We start from the raw sequence: 18,179 nt of genomic DNA, 5'->3' as shown, positions 1-18,179 counted from the left end.
GGGCCCCCTCTGGGCTAGTGAATTAGGAAAAGATGCCCCGACTGGGTGGAAGCAGCTTTCAGGTATGTGCTTGGCTAACACAGCTCGTTGGTGAGGTGTCCTTTGCTCCAGGCAGATGCCAGGGTGCAGGGCTCAGCTGGGGTCACAGGCGGCGTTTCACCCCCTCAGCCCCTCCAATGCCCCTTGAGTGCAATGAAGATTGCACCACGATGTGCTGTGGCCCTGCTCCAATCTTTGGCGTCCTCTCTGTCACCCCTGCTGCTGCTGCCACTGCCCGAAAGCCATTCTTGTTGCTGGTGGGGACTGCCCGAGCAGTGTCCACAGTCCTTCTCTCTCTTCTCTCCCCCACCCCCACCCCGTGTCTTCAAGGCCACCTCCTGCATGTCCAGGACCCTGGCTCCGGGCACTCCTCCTGCCTTCAGGACAAACAGACTCAGCATGGCACCCAGCGAGGTGCTTGCTCAGCTCATTTCCGTTTCCTCTTCTGCCTCTCCTGTCAGAAACCTTCACCCTGGCCTCGGCCCAGAAAGCCTTTGCTTCATTTCTCCTCCTGGCAACCCCTCCTGGTCTTTCAAGACTTGGCTCACCTAATACCTTCCCTAGGAGCCCCCTGTATTGCGATCAAGGCCGGCTAACCATTGGGCACTGGTGCCTAGCGCCCATGATACTTTTAGAGGCTCATGGAAATGTTTTAATTTATTTTAAAATCAGAAGAAAATAATGAGGTCTAAAGAAAAATGTGTTACTTTATCTCACATTAGAAAAAATAGAGAAATTTGTATGGCCCACAAAAATCTATTAAGTCATTTTTTTTTTTTTTTATAGAGGAAGATGCTGGTGGAGGCAAAAGTCGCTATGGCCCATAGAAAGTCACTATGTGACCCTGACTGCTATTGTTTCCCCTTCCCACAGTAGGACTAGCAGAGGAGCACTCCCAGGAAGTGGGGGATGCCCCCCTCCAAGGGCCGTTAGGTAATTTCTGAACCTTTGTATCCCCAGCCCAGGCCAGTCCAGTGGTTAAGATTTGGTGCTCTTGGAGTCTGCCCGTGGCCTAGTGATTAAGTTTGTATGCTCTGCTTTGGCAGCCTGCTTCTGTTCGCAGGTGCAGACCTACACCACTCATTGGTGGCCATGCTGTGGCAGTGACCCACATATAAAATAGAGAAACATTGGCCCAGATGTTAGCTCAGGGAAAATCTTCCTCAGCAAAAAAAAAAAAAAAAAAAGAAAGAAAGAAAAGATTTGGTGCTCTTGGAGCTGGCCCATGGCCTAGTGGTTAAGTTCTGTGCTCCGCTTCAGTGGCCTGGGTTCAGTTCTCAACATGGATCTACACCACTGGTTGGCAGCCATGCTGTGGTGGCAACCCACATACAAAATAGAAGAAGATTGGCACAGATTTTAGCTCAGGGCAAATCTTCCTCAGGAAAAAAAAAAAAATTAGGGGCCAGCTCTGTGGCCGAGTGGTTAAGTTCGCACGCTCTGCTTTGGCGGCCCAGGGTTTCGCCGGTTTGGATCCTGGGCGCGGACATGGCACTGCTCATTGGGCCATGCTGGGGCAGCATCCCACATGCCACAACTAGAAGGACCCACAACTAAAAATACACAACTATGGCCCAGGGGGCTTTGGGGAGAAAAAAGAAAAATAAAATCTTAAAAAAAAAAAAAAGATTTGGTGCTCTCACCGCTGCAGCCTGAGTTCTGTTTACTGGTCAGGGAGCCATACCACCTATCTGTCTAGAGTCATACAGCGGTGGCTGCTTGTTACTGTGACACTGAAAGCTATGCCACTGGGATTTCAAATACCAGCAGGGTCACCCATGGTGGACAGGTGTCAGTGAAGTTTCCAGACTAAGAAGCGGGGCCTGCCCACCCACTTCCGTTTTGGCCATGAAAACCCTGTGCACAGCAGCGGAGCACTGTCTGATATTGTGCTGGAAGGTGACAAGATGGCGCAGAAAGGCCGGGCAGGGTTCGCTCTGCTGTACACAGGGTGGCCAGGAGTCAGAATCCACTCGATGGTAATAACAAAAGCAAACAAAAAATCCCAGCCCAGAGCTCAGGACTGGCTCTGTCAATGCTTTCCGGATAAATAGAAATGAATGAATGAATGGCCTTGGGGGAGATTTTCGACTCTCTGAGTCTCCATTTTTCCATCTGGAAAGCGAAGCTTCATCCTCACAGGGTGACCGTGAGGATCAAATGGAGAGTGGGAAAATGCTTTGGAACTGTGGAGCTTGGGGCCGTTCCTGATGCTATGCAGGATGTGGGCAAGGAGAGGAGCACCAGAGCTTGTTAAAAATGGCTCCAGGTGGCTTTGAAACCTTTCTTTTGGTAACAAATAAAATTACCCTATTTATACACATAGAAAGAGAACTGGAAGGACATGTATTGAAGAATCTCACAGCCACCAGCCCTGAGCATGGGTTATCTTTGCAATTTTTTTTTTAAACATCCTTAGAAGCATGTGAAGGCCGGATCTGTGCCTTATTTTCCCTTTGTGTCCCTGGGCCTGGCACAGGTGAAGGACATTAGGAACGAAGGAATCCTCCATCTCAGGGTCCCATCTAGCACCCCATTTACCAGGGCCCTGCCCCCAAGTGGGTAAAAGGAGGACGGCTCCTCCCTGAGAGCGAGGCCAGCAATGGAGAGAGCAGAGCTGTAGGACGCAGACTCAGTTTACCCAAGGTGATGTCTCTCCCAAGTCATCATGGGGACTGAAGGAGATGGGTCCACATCGCCAATGGTGACAGACCCCTTCAGGCACTTAAGAAATTTTAGTTCCCATCCCTTCTTCACACTTAGGAGACAGGCTTCCTGTGTGGCAAGGAATTTAATATTTCCCATGGCTCCCGACGGGCTGGCATTGTTTCCTTTTTATAAGCCGTGGGTGCCTAAGTCATAACCAGCATCAGACCCGTCTGTCTTGTTCACGGCTCTACGCCCAGCGCCTAAAATCATGTTGGCACACAGTAGGTGCTGAGTAAGCAAATGACTCTGTCGAGGTTTACTTCCTTAACGGACTGCTGGGTGCCTCCCCAGTGAGAAGGAAACCCACCTCTAGATCGTAAGACCCTGGGCGGCCTCCCGCACCCTGTAATTTGGATCTCTAGGAATCGCCTTTGTTGTGGGCGACCAACCACAGGCAGAGCAAAGCAAGCACCTGCTCCTCCAGCCGGGCCTCGCGGAAGGACCCCAGGCTGCCGCGCCCCGTCTCTCCGCTTCCCGAGAGCTGGGGGTCCCGAGGCATCCCGGGGCTCGCAGCCAGCGTCCGCCCCAGCGCTTCCCAGCCGGGGTGCCGCGCGTCCCCAGGTGCCCGACCCCGCGCCCGGGGTCTGCGTTCTTCGCCTCCTCGGGCCCGGCGGGGGCTCCGGGGGCTGCGTCAAGCGCCTCGTCGGGCACCCCCGGGCCGGCGGAGGCAGGAGCCTGAGTCACGGCGGCGCACGCCCTCCTCTCCGCCTGCCATCCTGGGGCCACCTCCGCCCCGCAGCGTCGGGCCCCGGCACAGCCGGCTCTCCCCGAGTCTGCTGCGCGCCCCCTCTTCCCGGCCTGAGTCCCCGCGGCCGCGGCCCCCGCCCCCGGCCGGCTCCGGGGGAGCGTCGTCCGTCCGCCCCTCCAATGGAGAAGCCGGAGCTCCCAGCGCTCCCGGGCGGCTCCCGCGGGAGGGGGCGCGGCCGCCCCCGCGGCTCCACCCTCTCGGCGGGGCCGCAGCCATCTGGGGCCCCTGCCAGTCGCGTCCGCTCCGGGGCCCGCGCCGAGCTCGCGCGGGAGGAGGCAGCCCTGGCAGGGACCCGGGCCTCCTCCCCGGGCGATCGAGCCCCTGCCGGCGCCGGGGCCGGTGCGAGGAGCCGGGCGCTGAGATGCCCCGAGGGGCAGCGGCTGCGAGCCGAGCCTGGGTGAAAGCGCGTCGCAGCGGACGCGGGCGCCCCTCGCCACCTCGGTGACCCTTCAGGAGCGGGGACCGGAGCCCCAGAGGCGGCGGTGCGGGCCCGCGAGGGCGGCGAGGTCCGCGATCCTAACGTCCGGGGCGGGCGCCGGCTGCGGAGCCTCGGCCCGGCTCTTCGCCTCCCGCCTCTCTCCCCCAGCCCCCCGCGAGCTGGCAGGAGGAAATAGCGCGCGGCCCCTTTAAATTTACCCAGGAGCCCTTAAAGGAGCCCCAGGGGCCCCAGACAGGAATCCCCACCCCGGTCCAGCCCGCGCCGCCGAGCGAGCAGCCAGCCGTCCGTGCGGCCGGCCGCCCCGTGCATGCGCCCCGCGCCCAGGGGCCCCGCGCACCGAGCGCCCCGCGCGGGCCGCCGCCGGCCCCGCGGCCCCGCGCCCCGCCGCCCCGGGGCCCCGCTCCGCAGCGCAGCGCATGGAGCCCGGCGGGGACCACCGGAGCCGGAGCGGCGGCGGCAGGGGCGGCCCCGGGCCAGCAGCGGCCTCGGCACGGGGCCGACCGCTGCCGCCCGCCGGATCGAGCGGCGGCGCGGAGCCCGAGGAGGACGACGGCGGTAAGAACTGGGGCCGGCGGCCCGGGCGGGGGCCCCGGCAATGGGGGAGGGGAGGGCTGCGGCTCCGGGCTCCGGGCCCCTCTCCGCCGCCGAACAAAGGGGGGGACGCGGGCAGGGCGGCCGGGGGCGCCACCTGGCGGGCGCGGATCGCGGCTGCAGGGCCAGCGGGGGAGCCCCCAGCCCGGCTCGCGGGGTCGGCCTGCGGGGCTCGGGCGGATCCCCTCCCCCGCAAGGGGCCCCGCGGCCCCCGCCTTGGAGGCCAGGCCGGAGGGGCCCCAAAGGGCCTGGCCGGGCGCCACGGGGCGCGCGCTCTAGGCTGTGGGACTTGCCGCCCCCGCCCCGTTCTCTTTCAGACTCCCAGGTGGTCTCCCTTATCCGGTTGTCTCTTAAAAGTCGGCCCAGACCGAGGGTCCCTCTCGGGGGCTTCCCCCCAGAGGAGCTGAGCTGGGCACTCCGCTGCTTTCGGTCGGGCTGCGCCTCTTCTCTTGTGGCCTTGCTCAGAGAGAGGCAGGCTTTTCTCTCCCCCATATTCTCCCAGGAGACGGCATAGCTGGTGCCTGGGGGCCCCCGCCACTGCCTTCCCCACGGCGGGCAGTTTTTAAAGGGCTGGGCTCGCCCACAAAGGCAGACACCCCCTCCTGTCCGCGCCTTGTCTCCTCCCTTCTTTTCAGAAATTTTTGGCCACAATTTGGCAGCTCTAGCGGGACCAGCCGGTCCTCCCCGTTCGCTCTCAGAGGAGACTGTTTCTTCATTTCCCTGCTGCGGGGTCACCGCCTTAAGACCCGTGAAGGTTCTGTCCAGGCTGGGGAGCCTCTGCCCTCATCTCCAGCTCCCCTCCCAGAAACTCCCCATCCCCTTTTGTTTTTAAAGAATCTCAGCTCCTCCCCTTTTTTCGGCTCTTAAAGCGCCAGTCCACGCTAGACTAGCAGAGCTCCAGCGCTGGAAGGATGCGCAGAGACCAGCTAGCTCTCCAGTGCCTTTGCAGACAAAGGCGCTTAGGCCCAGAGAGCGACATGACCTATCAGAGGGCACAGAGCAAGTTACCAGTGACGCTAAGATTCGAACCCAGGTCTCTGACTCTGAAGCCAGCTCTTTTTCTTTGGATCTGCTTAAACCAAAAACAAACGAAAAACACAATCGTGACAGGAGCCCTCTCTGATCCTATCTTTTGTTTCCCGACCCTGAGATAGTCCACTGGGAGAATGACCACACCTGTCCATTCAGCTTATGTGGCCAGGAGACCCTTTTCTAAATAACATGGGGTCCCAACTATAGAGAGGGTGGGGGACAGCCTAGGGTCTCTCTTTGGCAAAAGAGAAGACCACTGGGTTAGTGGGCTCTGCTCGGGCCTCCCCGGTGCCCGCCCGGTCATTGCTGGGCAGTGGCCTGCTCCCTGCCAGAGCGAAAAATCAATCCCCAGAAAGACTTCGTGGGCTCCAGTAGCTGGTGGCCACTCCCTGCCTGAGTCTTCAGTAGCCACTCTGGTGGCCCCCCTGCTCTCCCCTTCCAGAGTTGTGGGCTCTCCCAGGCTCTAGAGAAGTCAGGGTCATAAAAACTCCTTCCCCTGGAGGTGTTGACAGCTTTGTCATGGGGATCCCTCCCGTGGGGAACAGACAATGCATAGGGTCCCCTATAATGGGACTCTCAGGACGACGTATCTGGGGCATTATTGGAAAAAGGGAGATGATCTTTGGGTGGGGCCCCCCTAGCTGGGGCCTCAGGTGGGTGGGTCCTGTGTGCAGCCCTGGATGCAGACAGATGCCCCCTTTGTTCTTCTCGCCCCGCTGCCCGCTCTGCTCCACTCCGCTCCGCTCCGGCTGTAACCGCCCTGGCAGGCTGCTCCCCTGGCCTTACCCCCACAGCTCTCGTCCAGTCAGGGTGCCTAGCAGAGCCCCGCTGCCTTCTCGGCCGTCACTGTATTTTTTAAAAAGTCAAAGCTGGTCCCTGACAGTGCCCTGCGTCCTTTTGTTCTTCATCCTCTCTTAAAGGGTCCTCGCTGTTTATGAAGGGCTAACGTTTTGACTCCCTGCTCTCCCATACATCCCCTTTACTGCTGCTGTCATCCCTTTCCTGCCCCGGACCAACCCCTCCCCCACCTCCTTTTCTCAGGCTGCAAAATCAAAACTCTGGGTCCTTTCCCTGGAAATCGGAGATTGAAAAACTGTCTCCCTTTCCCCCTCTTCAGGGCCAGATCTTCAGCTGGAAGGGGGTGCCTTGGGGTCCTGGGGGAGTGCCCCCCTGCCCTCCTCCAGGGCCAGGGGACCAGCATCTTCAGGCAGGAAATACTCAGACCACTGTGAGGCCCGGGCCTCGAGGCCTGGAAAGAGCCGCATCCCCGGCCGTGACCACCGGCGCTACTACCACGAACACTGGCGGCTGGAGTACCTGATGGACTTCAACCCTGCCCGGCACGGCATGGTGTGCATGGTGTGCGGCAGCTCCCTGGCCACTCTCAAGCTCAGCACCATCAAGCGGCACATCCGTCAAAAGCACCCCTATTCCCTGCACTGGAGTCCCCGGGAGAAGGAAGTCATCAGCAACAGCTGGGACGCCCACTTGGGGCTGGGGGCCTGTGGAGAGGCCGAGGGCCTGGGGGCCCAGGGGGCTGAGGAGGAGGAGGAGGAGGAAGAGGAAGAGGAGGAGGAGGGGGCTGGCCTCCAAGCTTGCCCACCCAAGGGCCCAGGTAATGGAGGACATGGAGAGGCAGGGGCCTGGGTGGCAGGAGGGGCCAGGTGAGGACAGCCCTGGCTTAGCCGGCCAGCTGCTTTTCTTCAACAAGTCCCTGCTCCTTTTCGGGGCGGGGTTTGCTTATTGCCCTTATTGTACCATAGTAGGGAGGGACAGTGGGAAGAGCGGGTCTCCAAGGTCCCAGACAGCGTTGACCTGTGGTTTTAGGAGGATCAAGGAGAGTAGAAGCTGGAGGGGTAGACAGGGGAAGGGCTGGGAGCAGAGGGTGCTGCGAAGGTATGGCTGACAGTGAAGTCCAGAGAAGGAGCTAGAATCTGGGTCTGGGGCAGAGTGGGTGGGCTTAGGGTTTGTGTGCAGGAGGATTAGGGGATGGAGGAGTTAAGGTTTGAGGGGAGAGGAAGAGAAGGGCAAAGGTTAGGCCTGAGGCTCTGAGTCAGAGTGAGGGAGAGGCCTCTGGAGGACCTGGCTGTGGTGGGGGGGGGCTCCCCCAGAGGGCCAGCATCTCAGTTCCTTCCTCCCTCCAACCCTTTCAGGCAAAGCCCCAGCTGGTGGGGGCAGCCGGCGCCAGCTGCGAGGGGGCCCAGTGGCACCCCGGGCTCGGCGTCGGCGCCTCTCGGCCTCCCGGAGGGCCGGGGGCAGCAGGGGGCTGGGTGCCCGGCGCCTGGAGCGGAGGCTGAAGGAGTCCCTGCAGAACTGGTTCCGGGCAGAGTGTCTCATGGACTATGACCCTCGGGGGAATCGGCTGGTGTGCATGGCCTGTGGCCGGGCACTGCCCAGCCTGCACCTGGACGACATCCGCGCCCACGTGCTGGAGGTGCACCCCAGCTCCCTGGGGCTCAGCGGCCCCCAGCGCAGCGCCCTGCTGCAGGCCTGGGGCGGCCAGCCCGAGGCACAGTCCCAGCCCCCACCAGGTGCGAGGCCCATCCCAGGGCCGAGGCCCCCTCACATAAGGGCTGCGAAGTGGGATCTGTGGCCAAAACCGGGAGGGACTCCTCCCTCCCCCCACCCATCCCCCATCTCATCTCGCACTGGCTGGGGCCTCTAGCTTGGGGCTGGGGTGAGGAGCAGGGGCCCCCCTCTGCCTGGGTAGGAGCGACCCAGCCAGCAGGCTGAGCCCCTCTCCCTCACCCCTTCCCCAACAGACGATGACCTCGTCCCCCAGGACCTGACCAGAAAGAGCCGGGACTCCGCCCTCGCTGCTGGAGCCCCCTCCTCTCAGGATCTCAGCCCCCCAGACGTAAAGGAAGAGGCTGGCTGGGTCCCTGAGAGGCCCGGGCCCGCAGAGGAGGAGGAGCTGGAGGAGGGCGAGAGGGTGGGGGTCCCGGGCCGGTCGCCGCGGGGCCGCCCCCGCCGCCGCCACTACCAGGAGCGCTGGCGGCTGGAGTACCTCATGGAGTTGGACGGCGGCCGGCGCGGGCTGGTGTGCATGGTGTGCGGGGGCGCGCTGGCCTCGCTCAAGATGAGCACCATCAAGCGGCACATCCGCCAGCGCCACCCGGGCTCCACGCGCCTCAGCGGGCCCGTCAAGGCCCTCATCGCCCAGGAGTGGAGCGAGAAGGCCGCCCACCTGCTGGCCCTGGGGCTGCCCTGCCCGGAGTCCCCCAGGGACCCCGCCGCCCCCGGCACCGCCCCCAGCACAGCCGCAGCCTCCGAGGAGGGGGGAGGGGCAGAGGAGGAGGAGCCAGAGGAGGAGGAGTGGTGGGGTGAGCCGGTGGAGGGCCAGAGCAAGTGGAGAGGGAGAGCGGGGCAGGGACCCGGGCCAGGCAGGGAGCGAGGGCTGGGGACGCTGGGGGAGAAGGTGGAGAGCGGAAGGCTGAATGGAGACTGGGGAGGAGGCGACAGGAAGGCAAAAGGGGGCGTTATGAAGCTGAGCCCCAGACCCGAGCTGCTGTGGTCCCCCCGCCTCCAATGCAGCCCTTTGTCCCTTCCCAGGCGATGTCCCGCTTTCTCCTGGGGAACCGTCGGAGCGGCCTGCCGAGGAAGAGGACGACGACGAGGACGGCCAGGAGCCCGGGGGACTCGCCTTCCCGCCGCTGCCCCCACCGCCGCCGCCGCCTCCCCCGCCGCCGCCGCCCCGAAGCCGGGAGCAGCGGCGGAACTACCAGCCGCGCTGGCGGGGCGAGTACCTGATGGACTACGACGGCAGCCGGCGCGGCCTGGTGTGCATGGTGTGCGGGGGCGCGCTGGCCACGCTCAAGGTCAGCACCATCAAGCGGCACATCCTGCAGGTGCACCCCTTCTCCATGGACTTCACGCCCGAGGAGCGCCAGACCATCCTGGAGGCCTACGAGGAGGCGGCGCTGCGCTGCTATGGCCACGAGGGCTTCGGGCCGCCCGCCCCGGCGCCGCGCGACGGCGGCGCGGACCTCAAGGCGGGCGCCGTGTGTCGGGCGTAACGGACTCGCGGGCCGGGCGGGGCCGGCGCTCCGGCCGGGAGACCCTGCTTCCCGCCGCCCCGCCGCCGCCGCTGCCGCCGCCCCCCGCTGGCCGGGCCGGGCGGAGACTGGGCTTGGGTGGGGTCGCCAGCGTCCGCTCGGTGCCAGGAGCCCCCCTGAGCTGGCCCGGGCGCCGCAGGAAGCGCGCTCCCCTCGGACCCGCGCGGGGCCCACGGGTCCCGAGAAGCCACAGCGGCCTCCGAGCATTTGCACGGAGAGCTTCCAGCCCAGCCCGTGGGGTGTGCGGCCGCACCCCACGAGGCGATCGTGTGCCTGGCGGGGATCGGCGACGCCGACAGTCAGTATTAGGGCTCCAAAGTGGGAGCGGGGAGAGGACGAAGAGGAGGGCGGCAGCCCCTTCCCCTGCCCGGGGTCCCAGCTCTCGGCAGCGTGGCGCGCCGCAGGCACGGCTCCCGGGTCGGGGGCGGCCGCTCCCCTGGCCTTATTGATATTCTCTGCCGCCGAGGCCTGGACTGCGCCCCGGCGCCCCCGCAGGAGGCGGGGCGATGGGGCCCGGGAGCCCGCGGGGAGGGCGCGTGGCCCGCGGGCGGGGCGGGGGCGGAGCTGGGCCGGGCCCCGCCAGCCTCCCGGGCGGGCTCTGCGCTCCGCCGCCCCGCCCACCGCCGCGGCCCCTGCCACGCCCGCCCGGACGCGGTCTTGTATGGGATCAGCACTTTTTCCCTTTGCTCCCCGCCTGCTCCGAAGGCCTCCGTTCAGCCCGCGGCTCAGTCAGGCGCTCCTGCTTCAGCGCCCCGCTCGGTCGGAGCCCGGGGCACTGGAGGTCCCGGCAGGTGGCGTTGTATCCCCGTCCCCTCCCCGTCCCCCTTTGTACGCGGTGGACGCGCCACCCGTTCTCAGCCCCCAGGGCCTGGGGCCGGGCCTCGGCCTTCCTTTCTCTTCCCCGCAGCAGCGCCAGGCCCTGTGGGGCCGGGAAGGGGCCCCGCGATCTCCCAGGCAGGTCCGAGAGGGATGTGTAGATTCATTCTCCCGTGGAGAACACGTGGCCCCGAGATCAGGCCCTTTTTGCTCTTTGTATTTTATTTTGAAACTGTATTTAATGCTTTTATATGAAAGGGGGAGGGGCGGAGAGAGCTGTCCCGGTCACCCTTATGTGCAAATGTCTTATTTATTATGCGTGTATCAGAGATAAGCTGTGAGGTGGTGGAGGAAGGACCTAAAGGAAGGAGCAAAGACAGAGGCGGGGATGGGAGGACCCCAAACACCCCAGACTGTGTGACTCTCCAGGCCTCTCCTCCAGGCTCTGGGCCCCACTGTCTTGCTCTTCGCATAACCTGGCCAGTTCCTTTGGTCGTAAAGCCTGAGAGCACGGAGTTCAGAGGGAGGGGCTTAAGGCCTGGGTCGGGAGGAGGGGACCCGGCCCGGGGGGCTGCCTCTATGGGTAGGAAAGCAGAGAGCGAAGAGGAAGCCCTTCCTCTCGTCCCAGCCCCCAGGCCAGAGCTCAAGGTTCAAGTGCCTCGGGCCCAGTCCCTTTGACTTCTAGATTGGGAACTGGATTTTATACCACGGATTTTATAGCATTTTTATATAATTCAAGACGATCAGAGTTGGAAAGACCTTGGAGACCAATTAGTACTCACCCCCACCCCTCTTGCAGATAGGTGAAATGAAGCCCAGGAACGGAAATGATCACACAGCCAGGTAGGAACAGCACGAGAACTAGAATAAAAATCTCAACTCCCAATTCAGTGTTCTTTGCCACTACGCCACACTGCCTTCCCATCTCTGCTAAGTGGCTAGAATTTCTTTCCCCATAAGGCCTGCCAAGGGCTGGCACGTGCTGGGCGCTGCAGGCCATCACAGTGCGGTCGTGACCTCCTGGGGATGGCAAAGAAGTGCCCTCGGCCTTGGAAGGAGCATCACAGGGCAGCTCTTGCCACCACAGTTTCGGCTGGAGGGTGCGGGCAGCAGCCTTCTCCATCAGAACTCCAGAAGTGGGGCTGGCCGCCATCTGGCCCGAGGCCTCCCCAGTAGGGCCAGGGCCCTGGCATTGTGTTCTTTGTTCTTCATGCCACCAGGAATTCAGGAAAGACTGCATGGGCTGTCAGTTGAGAATTCCCAGTGAGTTGGGACCTCCCGGGTTTTGAAGCAGCATTAAAAGCTTGAGAACAGGCATTATGGATGGCACCAGGCTGGGCACTGCCATTCTTTTATTTTCTTTCATGCATGTTGTTTTCAGCTTGACATTCTACCACTTTTGCCACTCTGCCTGCTCAAAAACAGCAGGCGAGTTGGGGCAACCCATTAGAGTCAGCCAAGTCCACCGCCCAAGTTGAGGGGAGCCGGGCTGAAGGCGGCTAGGGAGTGGTTGCTCCCCTCCATCGGTGGGCAGCCAGCCTTAGGAGCACAGGAGCAGGTGTCTTCATGGAGAGGCAACCCGAGCCCTCCAGCGGTTCTAAGTGTGGCCGCCCAACCAGCAGCCTCACCTTAGGAACTTAGTAGAAATGCAGTCTTGGGCCCCGCCTCACAGAATCAGAAGCTGGCGTGGGGCCCAGTGACCCACTCTGATCAGCCCCCCAGGGAGCCTGAGGCACAGGGACGTTCTGAGTGCCCATGGTCTAGGACGTGCCACTGTACTGACTCCTACTTTTGATGGCAGCTGTGGCCTTGTGGGTTGGGGTCAGGGGTCAGGAGGTCATCTCTAGCTGGGCCTCCTTGCCTCGGGAGTCTGACAGGAACAGGTGAAGCTTCATGAATTTTTTGTTAATGGTATGCTTGCTATTAGGGCCAATATGTAAATGTTACTCTGAATACATATTTATATACCATGTTAGTGACATTATTCAAACATTTGTATGCCTATTTGTGAAGTTGTCTGCATCAGTTATTTTTTAAATTTCAGCCTAAGTTTTCTAAGAGGTATGTTGAATAAATTTAAAAAATCCAGCTGAAGGGTCACGGCAGCCTTAGTTTTGGAGAAGAGCAAATCCGAGGTGAGTTCTGTCAGCAGAGACCTGATGTGTGGAGGTCTGATGTGTTTGCTGTCCTTGGGGACTGACAACTGAATCGCAGGGACTGGGGGGTTTGCAGGCCGCCTCTTGTCACGGGCGGGGAACCCTCCTAGGTTGGCGTGAGGCTGAACTGGGATAACAGACCTGTCTGGCCACTTCCACTCCTCATCTTCCTCCTAAGGCCACCTCTTAGAGGGTCTCATTTCCATTCAGAAACCAAATGCACACTTTTGCTCCACTATGGAAATTCCACAATCTTGGGAATCATTCCCAGTATTGACTACGAGTCACTTTTTAAAGCCTCAAAAGTGGAGTAGGGGTGGGGCCGGTGGCAGCCTTGTCTGGTTCTTACTTTACCCAAACTGTGTATAAAGAATAAAGTTAGCAGAATGACACCACAGTCACTGTGTTGTTGCTTTTTTTATTAATAACACATCAATTTGCAGTTTTACAGGAACCAACATTCAAGCTCCTTAGGTGCTACTGTATTTTTATGTTGCACGCACATATACGCACACAGTTTCATTAGTAATTTTTCATCTATAGGTTTTTCTTAAAAAAAAAAAAATTCCCGTGTGGCACAAAGATCTGTCCAATTATCTAAACACAGCAGTAACAAAACGAGAGCTGGGTGTGGAGGCTTCCAGTGCAGAATAAGGTCCTTTGGAGGGGAAGCCCAAAGTGATGAGCAGTGCTCTGACTTCCTGGGAGGGCAAAGGACGGGGATGGAGAATGCATTTCCTACTAGGACATGAAATTAGGTTAAAAATCGAGAAGGATGTGGAAAAGGGGCTAAGGAAATAAGAGAAGTAAGGCAAAGGTACCTTTTACTCATCTAAAGTCCTAAGTAATTTTCCCAAAAAAGTAGAAAACTTCCTTCCGCTCCCTTCTACAGAGTTGCGGTGCTCTGGGACCATCGGAGATTGTAGCCCTTACTTTAAAGTCACCAGCGCATATTCCCTCTGGATTATCATGACTACGAGTTAGAGTCTGAAGGAACTCACAGACGACTTTTTTTTCAAGTTTACCGAATGTTCATGTTGGAAGGGGAGGGAGATGCTTATCAGCCTCAAACGGGAATCAAAGATGCCCAACCGCGCTCCATCCATGCCAGCCCGAGCTGCTCCTGTGCACGGAACCCATCAGCACAGGCTCACCTGGCCTGGCTGCCCTCACTTAAAGCTTAGGTTTTGGAAAACACTCTCAAAAGGAGCACCCCGGGCCAGGGCAGAGGGGCTAGCACATTTTATGTGCCTGAAAACGAAAGGAGCCCTCAAAACATAACACACACCCAGTAAGCTAGCCTCAAAGTCAAAACTCCATGTGAACCACAAAATGCACTTCCTACGCTAATGTGTGGTCTCTCGACCACAGACACACACGGTCTCCTCTCAAGCCAGCTCGGCTGTGGTCCTTCGGGCAACGTGATGAGCAAAGGTTAAAGATGTAGCTGCGAAGGAGGGAGCCGTAGGGAAAAGATCAAGAAAAAAGGCCTTTAGTACAGTTTCTGTAATTCACCTCTTGAGAACGTTCCCCCCCCACGGACTGAGGATTACAATAACTCAACAACTGAGGAGCCCGCATGCAGAGTAGTTTTTTCTCTAACAAGTTTACAGCAGTGTACAGCAGTTACAGACATTTATTTCATAATAAGAAAAGTACAACCATATTTATTAAACTTGAGGTGAGGTGGGTAGGAAAGAGGGAGGAAAGCACATTCAGGGAAGAGTTCTCAAACTCAAGCTCAGAACTGCTGCCCAACAGAAATGACAGAGACAGCACCTTCCCAAACGGTGGAGCCCGCCTTCCCTGGGCTGAGGGGGCGGGAGCAGTCTCAGCAGGGCTCCGGGGACTCCCTCTCCAGCCCCCCTTTCTGTTTCCATTCTTGGTCATCGATGGCATTCTGGGAATCAGGAGTCACTGTTACCACCCAGAAGTCACTGGGAGTTGGAAGTTCCAGCATTCAGTGAAGAAGAGGACTACAGGAGGAGCTGCTCACACTGTGGGGCAGGAAGATGGGAGCGAGGGCACCCCACTCTTGTCCCAGATAATTTCTTCATAAGTTAATCATTATTTCTTAAATATAACGGCAAAACTATGATGGGAAGCTGACTGGTCCTTGAAAACGGAACAGGAGGACCCAAGAGATGTGTTTCAGCTTTCGTTTTCTCCTTTCCCTCCCACCTTTCCCCTCTCAAGCTACAGGCAAAAGCTCCACCACTGACGTACTGATTTATCCTATTCAATTGATTCTTTCGGGTTCTAAGATATCAGTTCTTTTTTTAATCCAACAATTCTTGTGCTTGATACTGCAGGTAAAGGGAAAGGAGGGGAGAAACACCAAATTAAAAAAAAAAAGCTTGGAATGCAGGCTCAAGCTGACACTGAGCACGTTCCTTCATAGTACAAGTAACAACGTTATAACTATTAAATGGTGTTTTAGTAATGGTTGCATTTCTGGTTTCCATGTACTTAGTCTGCCTTTTTTTTTGCGATTCCAGGTAGTTTTGCTTGGATCCTATTGAGGAAAAGAAAAAAAAGGTGAAAACACAGCTATTACATTAGTTCTAGGTTTTTCCTCTAACAGTGATGCTAGAAGATAGTCCAGGACTTGCTGGAGCAGCATGAGAAACATTCCCTCACTTCCGCAGGGCGGCTGGATGAGGGAGCAGGGGCCAAGACTGGTCTGGGAGGAGCTCAGGGGTCCACCCAGATCCACTCCAGCTCCTGCCGCCGATGCCTGCTGCTGGCCTTTCACTGCCAGAACCTCGGGTCCTTCACTGGGGTTCCAGAGAAGAGTAAGGGGTGTCTGGGCATAATGCCTGCTGCCTGTGCTCTACACACTGGCAGTGCAAGAGCCACTTCTCTGGGAAGGCCAGGTCACCTACGAGTGCCACAAAAGGAACCAGGAGTCAAGGGTCAAGGAGATACATAAAAAAACTAACCAGAGGAGCTGGCAGTAGTCCCCAGCCCCTCACAGGACACCACAGCTGCCCTTCACCGTGTTCATTAAGGTCATTCACATCCCTCAGCTAATGGGAAAGCTCCTTCCCACAGCAGGGGCCCCCGTCAGCTGACACCCCTCATCAAGACACCAGGTTTAGGGCTAAGCTGTGACCATCTTTCACGATCAGGAGCAACCAGCAACCAGATACGTACTTGTGCTAACTGTCCTTGCCTGGTTTTAGCTCCAATGCGTATCTAAAATAGCAAAAGAGCAAGTAAAGACCCTGGCATCCAGCCAGAGCTGTCTGGATGTGGTCACAATTTCCTCTTATCAAAGCTGGAAAAAGCACTAAAATCTGGGGTGTGAAAGTGATGCAGGGGGGCCCACAAAGGGGATGTGATTGTTTGCCATGTTTTGTTTCTTAAAGAATATCTGAATACGAAAAAATGTTGACATTTTAATCTGAAGCATTGGGTTCATAGTGTCTGCTATAAATTCAGAATTAAAAAAAAGAAAACAGTTCCTTGATACAGGGAGTCATAAAAATGTCTATCAATATTTTATTACCTGATTTAAATACTAAATTAGTTTAAAAAAAGAGGAAAACAGAGGGATCTGGTAGTCTTAAAAAGAGGTAGTGTAAACCCTTAACTCATGTATTTTACTAAAACTTTTGTTTCTGGAAAAAGAAGGAAGAGTTTGGCTTAAAACTGACAAACTATGTGAAAATAAGTGAAGGTAGAGACAACCATGAACATTTAAAAGCCAGTCCAAAAGGCACAGTGGTTCTGATTCCATTCACCCTTATTAATCTAATTTACGAAGGATGATTTTTTAAAGAAGTGGATGAAGTACTTTCTAGTCAAATCAAACTATTAACCAAGGTTTTTTTTCAGCGTGAAAATTACTTTCTTTAGCATCAGCATTTTACACAGGGGACTAAAAATAATCGGGGGGAAAGCACACATCTCGATGAAATTTGGAACCTATGCATACTCACTTTTCAACGATCGACTTGGTCTGATCGCGGGCGATGCCAACATAGTGATCAATCTGGGTCTTTAAGGAAGGAAAAGCGACTCAGTTGTGGCGACACAGAGATTAACAATCTTCCTGAAGGTAACATTCTTTTGTCTAGTTTAACCACTTTTTAAAAACACTATTGAATATTCTCGAGAATAAAAATAACGCCCAATTTTAAAAAGCATTTTAAAATTATGCCAGAAACACCGCATGCTCTGTTGAAGTCAGACCACTCCTTTCTCTCGCAGGGTAAGTCTCACTTGCTAGGTCTTCTTTAGGGACACCAGAGTATGGCATTTTCTGAATACCAGAAACTGTGTCTAACCTATATTCTGTCATCACAAATGTGTTTTGGCTCTTAAGTAAGACTAATTCATTTAACATCAAAAAGCCATAAATAAAGTCAGCTGACGGATGACTTACTCTATGAGAACAGCGTCACAGCACGCAGTATACTCTACACCCCACCCACAACGCAAGCATCTGTTCACACCGATGGAGTCCCATAATAGTCTTAATAGTTTACATTTCTTTTTAAAAGACACCAGCTTTTATTTATTTAAGCATTTTTCAACTTTTTTTTTTTAAACAGATAAGCACCCATGTGATAAAACCTCAAAAGGCACAACGAGGCATAAAAGCAAGTCTCCTCTCATCCTTCTCCCTCCTAGACATTCAGTTTCTCTCCTTGGAGAAAACCACTGACAGCGGTTTCTTATAGGCAGCTGACTTACAAAATGAGACACTAGAAATGGTTAGAAAAAGATTGCTCCAAACTTTCAATGCCTAAAACATGAACTAACAACTAGTCATACAACAACTGGTATATCCTATTTGAAACAGACAAACGCTTACCTTGTACTTCTCATAGACAATTGGAACGCTGAAAACGAGCAGTTCGGCTGTAGGACAGAATCACAGGACACGGCATGTACAAATGTCAGACAGTCATAAAGTCTCAGATTCAAGTAACACAGACACTTCTCCTCTTGCAACACAAACAGATCTTCAATATGAGAAACCCTGGCGACGGCTCTCAATTAAGGACAGTCAGATGTAGGTACACAGATGCTTTCTTTGTACCACAAATAATTTCCGAATTATGAAAATGGTTTCTGGAAGTAAAATCCCCAAATTTAAGCCGAATCCAGACAAGTTCCCTTTCTTCTAGCTGTTTTGCTATTTCTTTATAGTTAGGACCATTTAATACACAGACGGCCATAAACACAGGTTCCTCCACTCAGGTCTGTGCGGAAGCTGAAGGCTGGGCCACACGGGGGAGGGACGCCATGGGGAGCAGTCCCTTCGCTCTCACTCTTACCAATCACTTCAAAGAGCACAGAGCCACGCTCCTTGCTCCCTTACCAAGAATCAGGAGGGTGATTCCATTGAAGACGGCGCCAACATAGGTCATCAGCCACATGAAGACAGCCAGCTGTGAAGGCCAACGTCAGAGGTTAGCAGGAATAACCACAAGGCGAAACTCAGGGGAGCCGATGCCATTCTCCTCTAGCTAAGTCTGCGTAAGGTAATAATCTCAGAATGCAGGCGACCCCATTTGCACTATACAGTTGAGGGTGCATGAGAGAAGTCTGTAGTTCGCTTCGGCCTGAAGGACAGACCGCCC

The 18,179-nt window shown here is 56.8% G+C and overlaps 2 protein-coding genes across 4 annotated transcripts in view; one reads left to right on the top strand and one right to left on the bottom strand.

The window, feature by feature from the left end:
• The first annotated feature begins 4,165 nt into the window (after window positions 1-4,165).
• Window positions 4,166-9,706, top strand: ZFTA (zinc finger translocation associated). The gene is made up of 5 exons (XM_044750026.2): window positions 4,166-4,490; window positions 6,676-7,173; window positions 7,712-8,089; window positions 8,321-8,881; window positions 9,111-9,706. The coding sequence occupies exons 1-5, from the start codon at window positions 4,352-4,354 to the stop codon at window positions 9,572-9,574; spliced, it is 2,040 nt and encodes a 679-aa protein (XP_044605961.2). The 5' UTR covers window positions 4,166-4,351; the 3' UTR covers window positions 9,575-9,706.
• A 3,277-nt stretch (window positions 9,707-12,983) lies between these two features.
• RTN3 (reticulon 3) overlaps window positions 12,984-18,179 on the bottom strand; it is a 61,400-nt gene continuing 56,204 nt past the window's right edge. For all 3 annotated transcript variants that reach the window (XM_014844961.3, XM_070488057.1, XM_014844960.3), the window contains 4 exons: window positions 17,918-17,987; window positions 17,408-17,454; window positions 16,530-16,588; window positions 12,984-15,100 (listed from right to left, as the gene is read on the bottom strand). In XM_014844961.3, coding sequence (XP_014700447.2) covers window positions 15,055-15,100; window positions 16,530-16,588; window positions 17,408-17,454; window positions 17,918-17,987 — 222 coding nt within the window. In that variant the 3' untranslated portion in view covers window positions 12,984-15,054. The remainder of the gene's footprint in view (window positions 15,101-16,529; window positions 16,589-17,407; window positions 17,455-17,917; window positions 17,988-18,179) is intronic.

This window comes from Equus asinus, chromosome 17 (assembly GCF_041296235.1).
Source record: "Equus asinus isolate D_3611 breed Donkey chromosome 17, EquAss-T2T_v2, whole genome shotgun sequence".
In the NCBI taxonomy this organism is placed as follows: domain Eukaryota; kingdom Metazoa; phylum Chordata; class Mammalia; order Perissodactyla; family Equidae; genus Equus; species Equus asinus.
The sequence above is the reverse complement of the archived record's forward strand: the minus strand, read 5'-3'. Positions and strand labels throughout refer to the sequence as shown.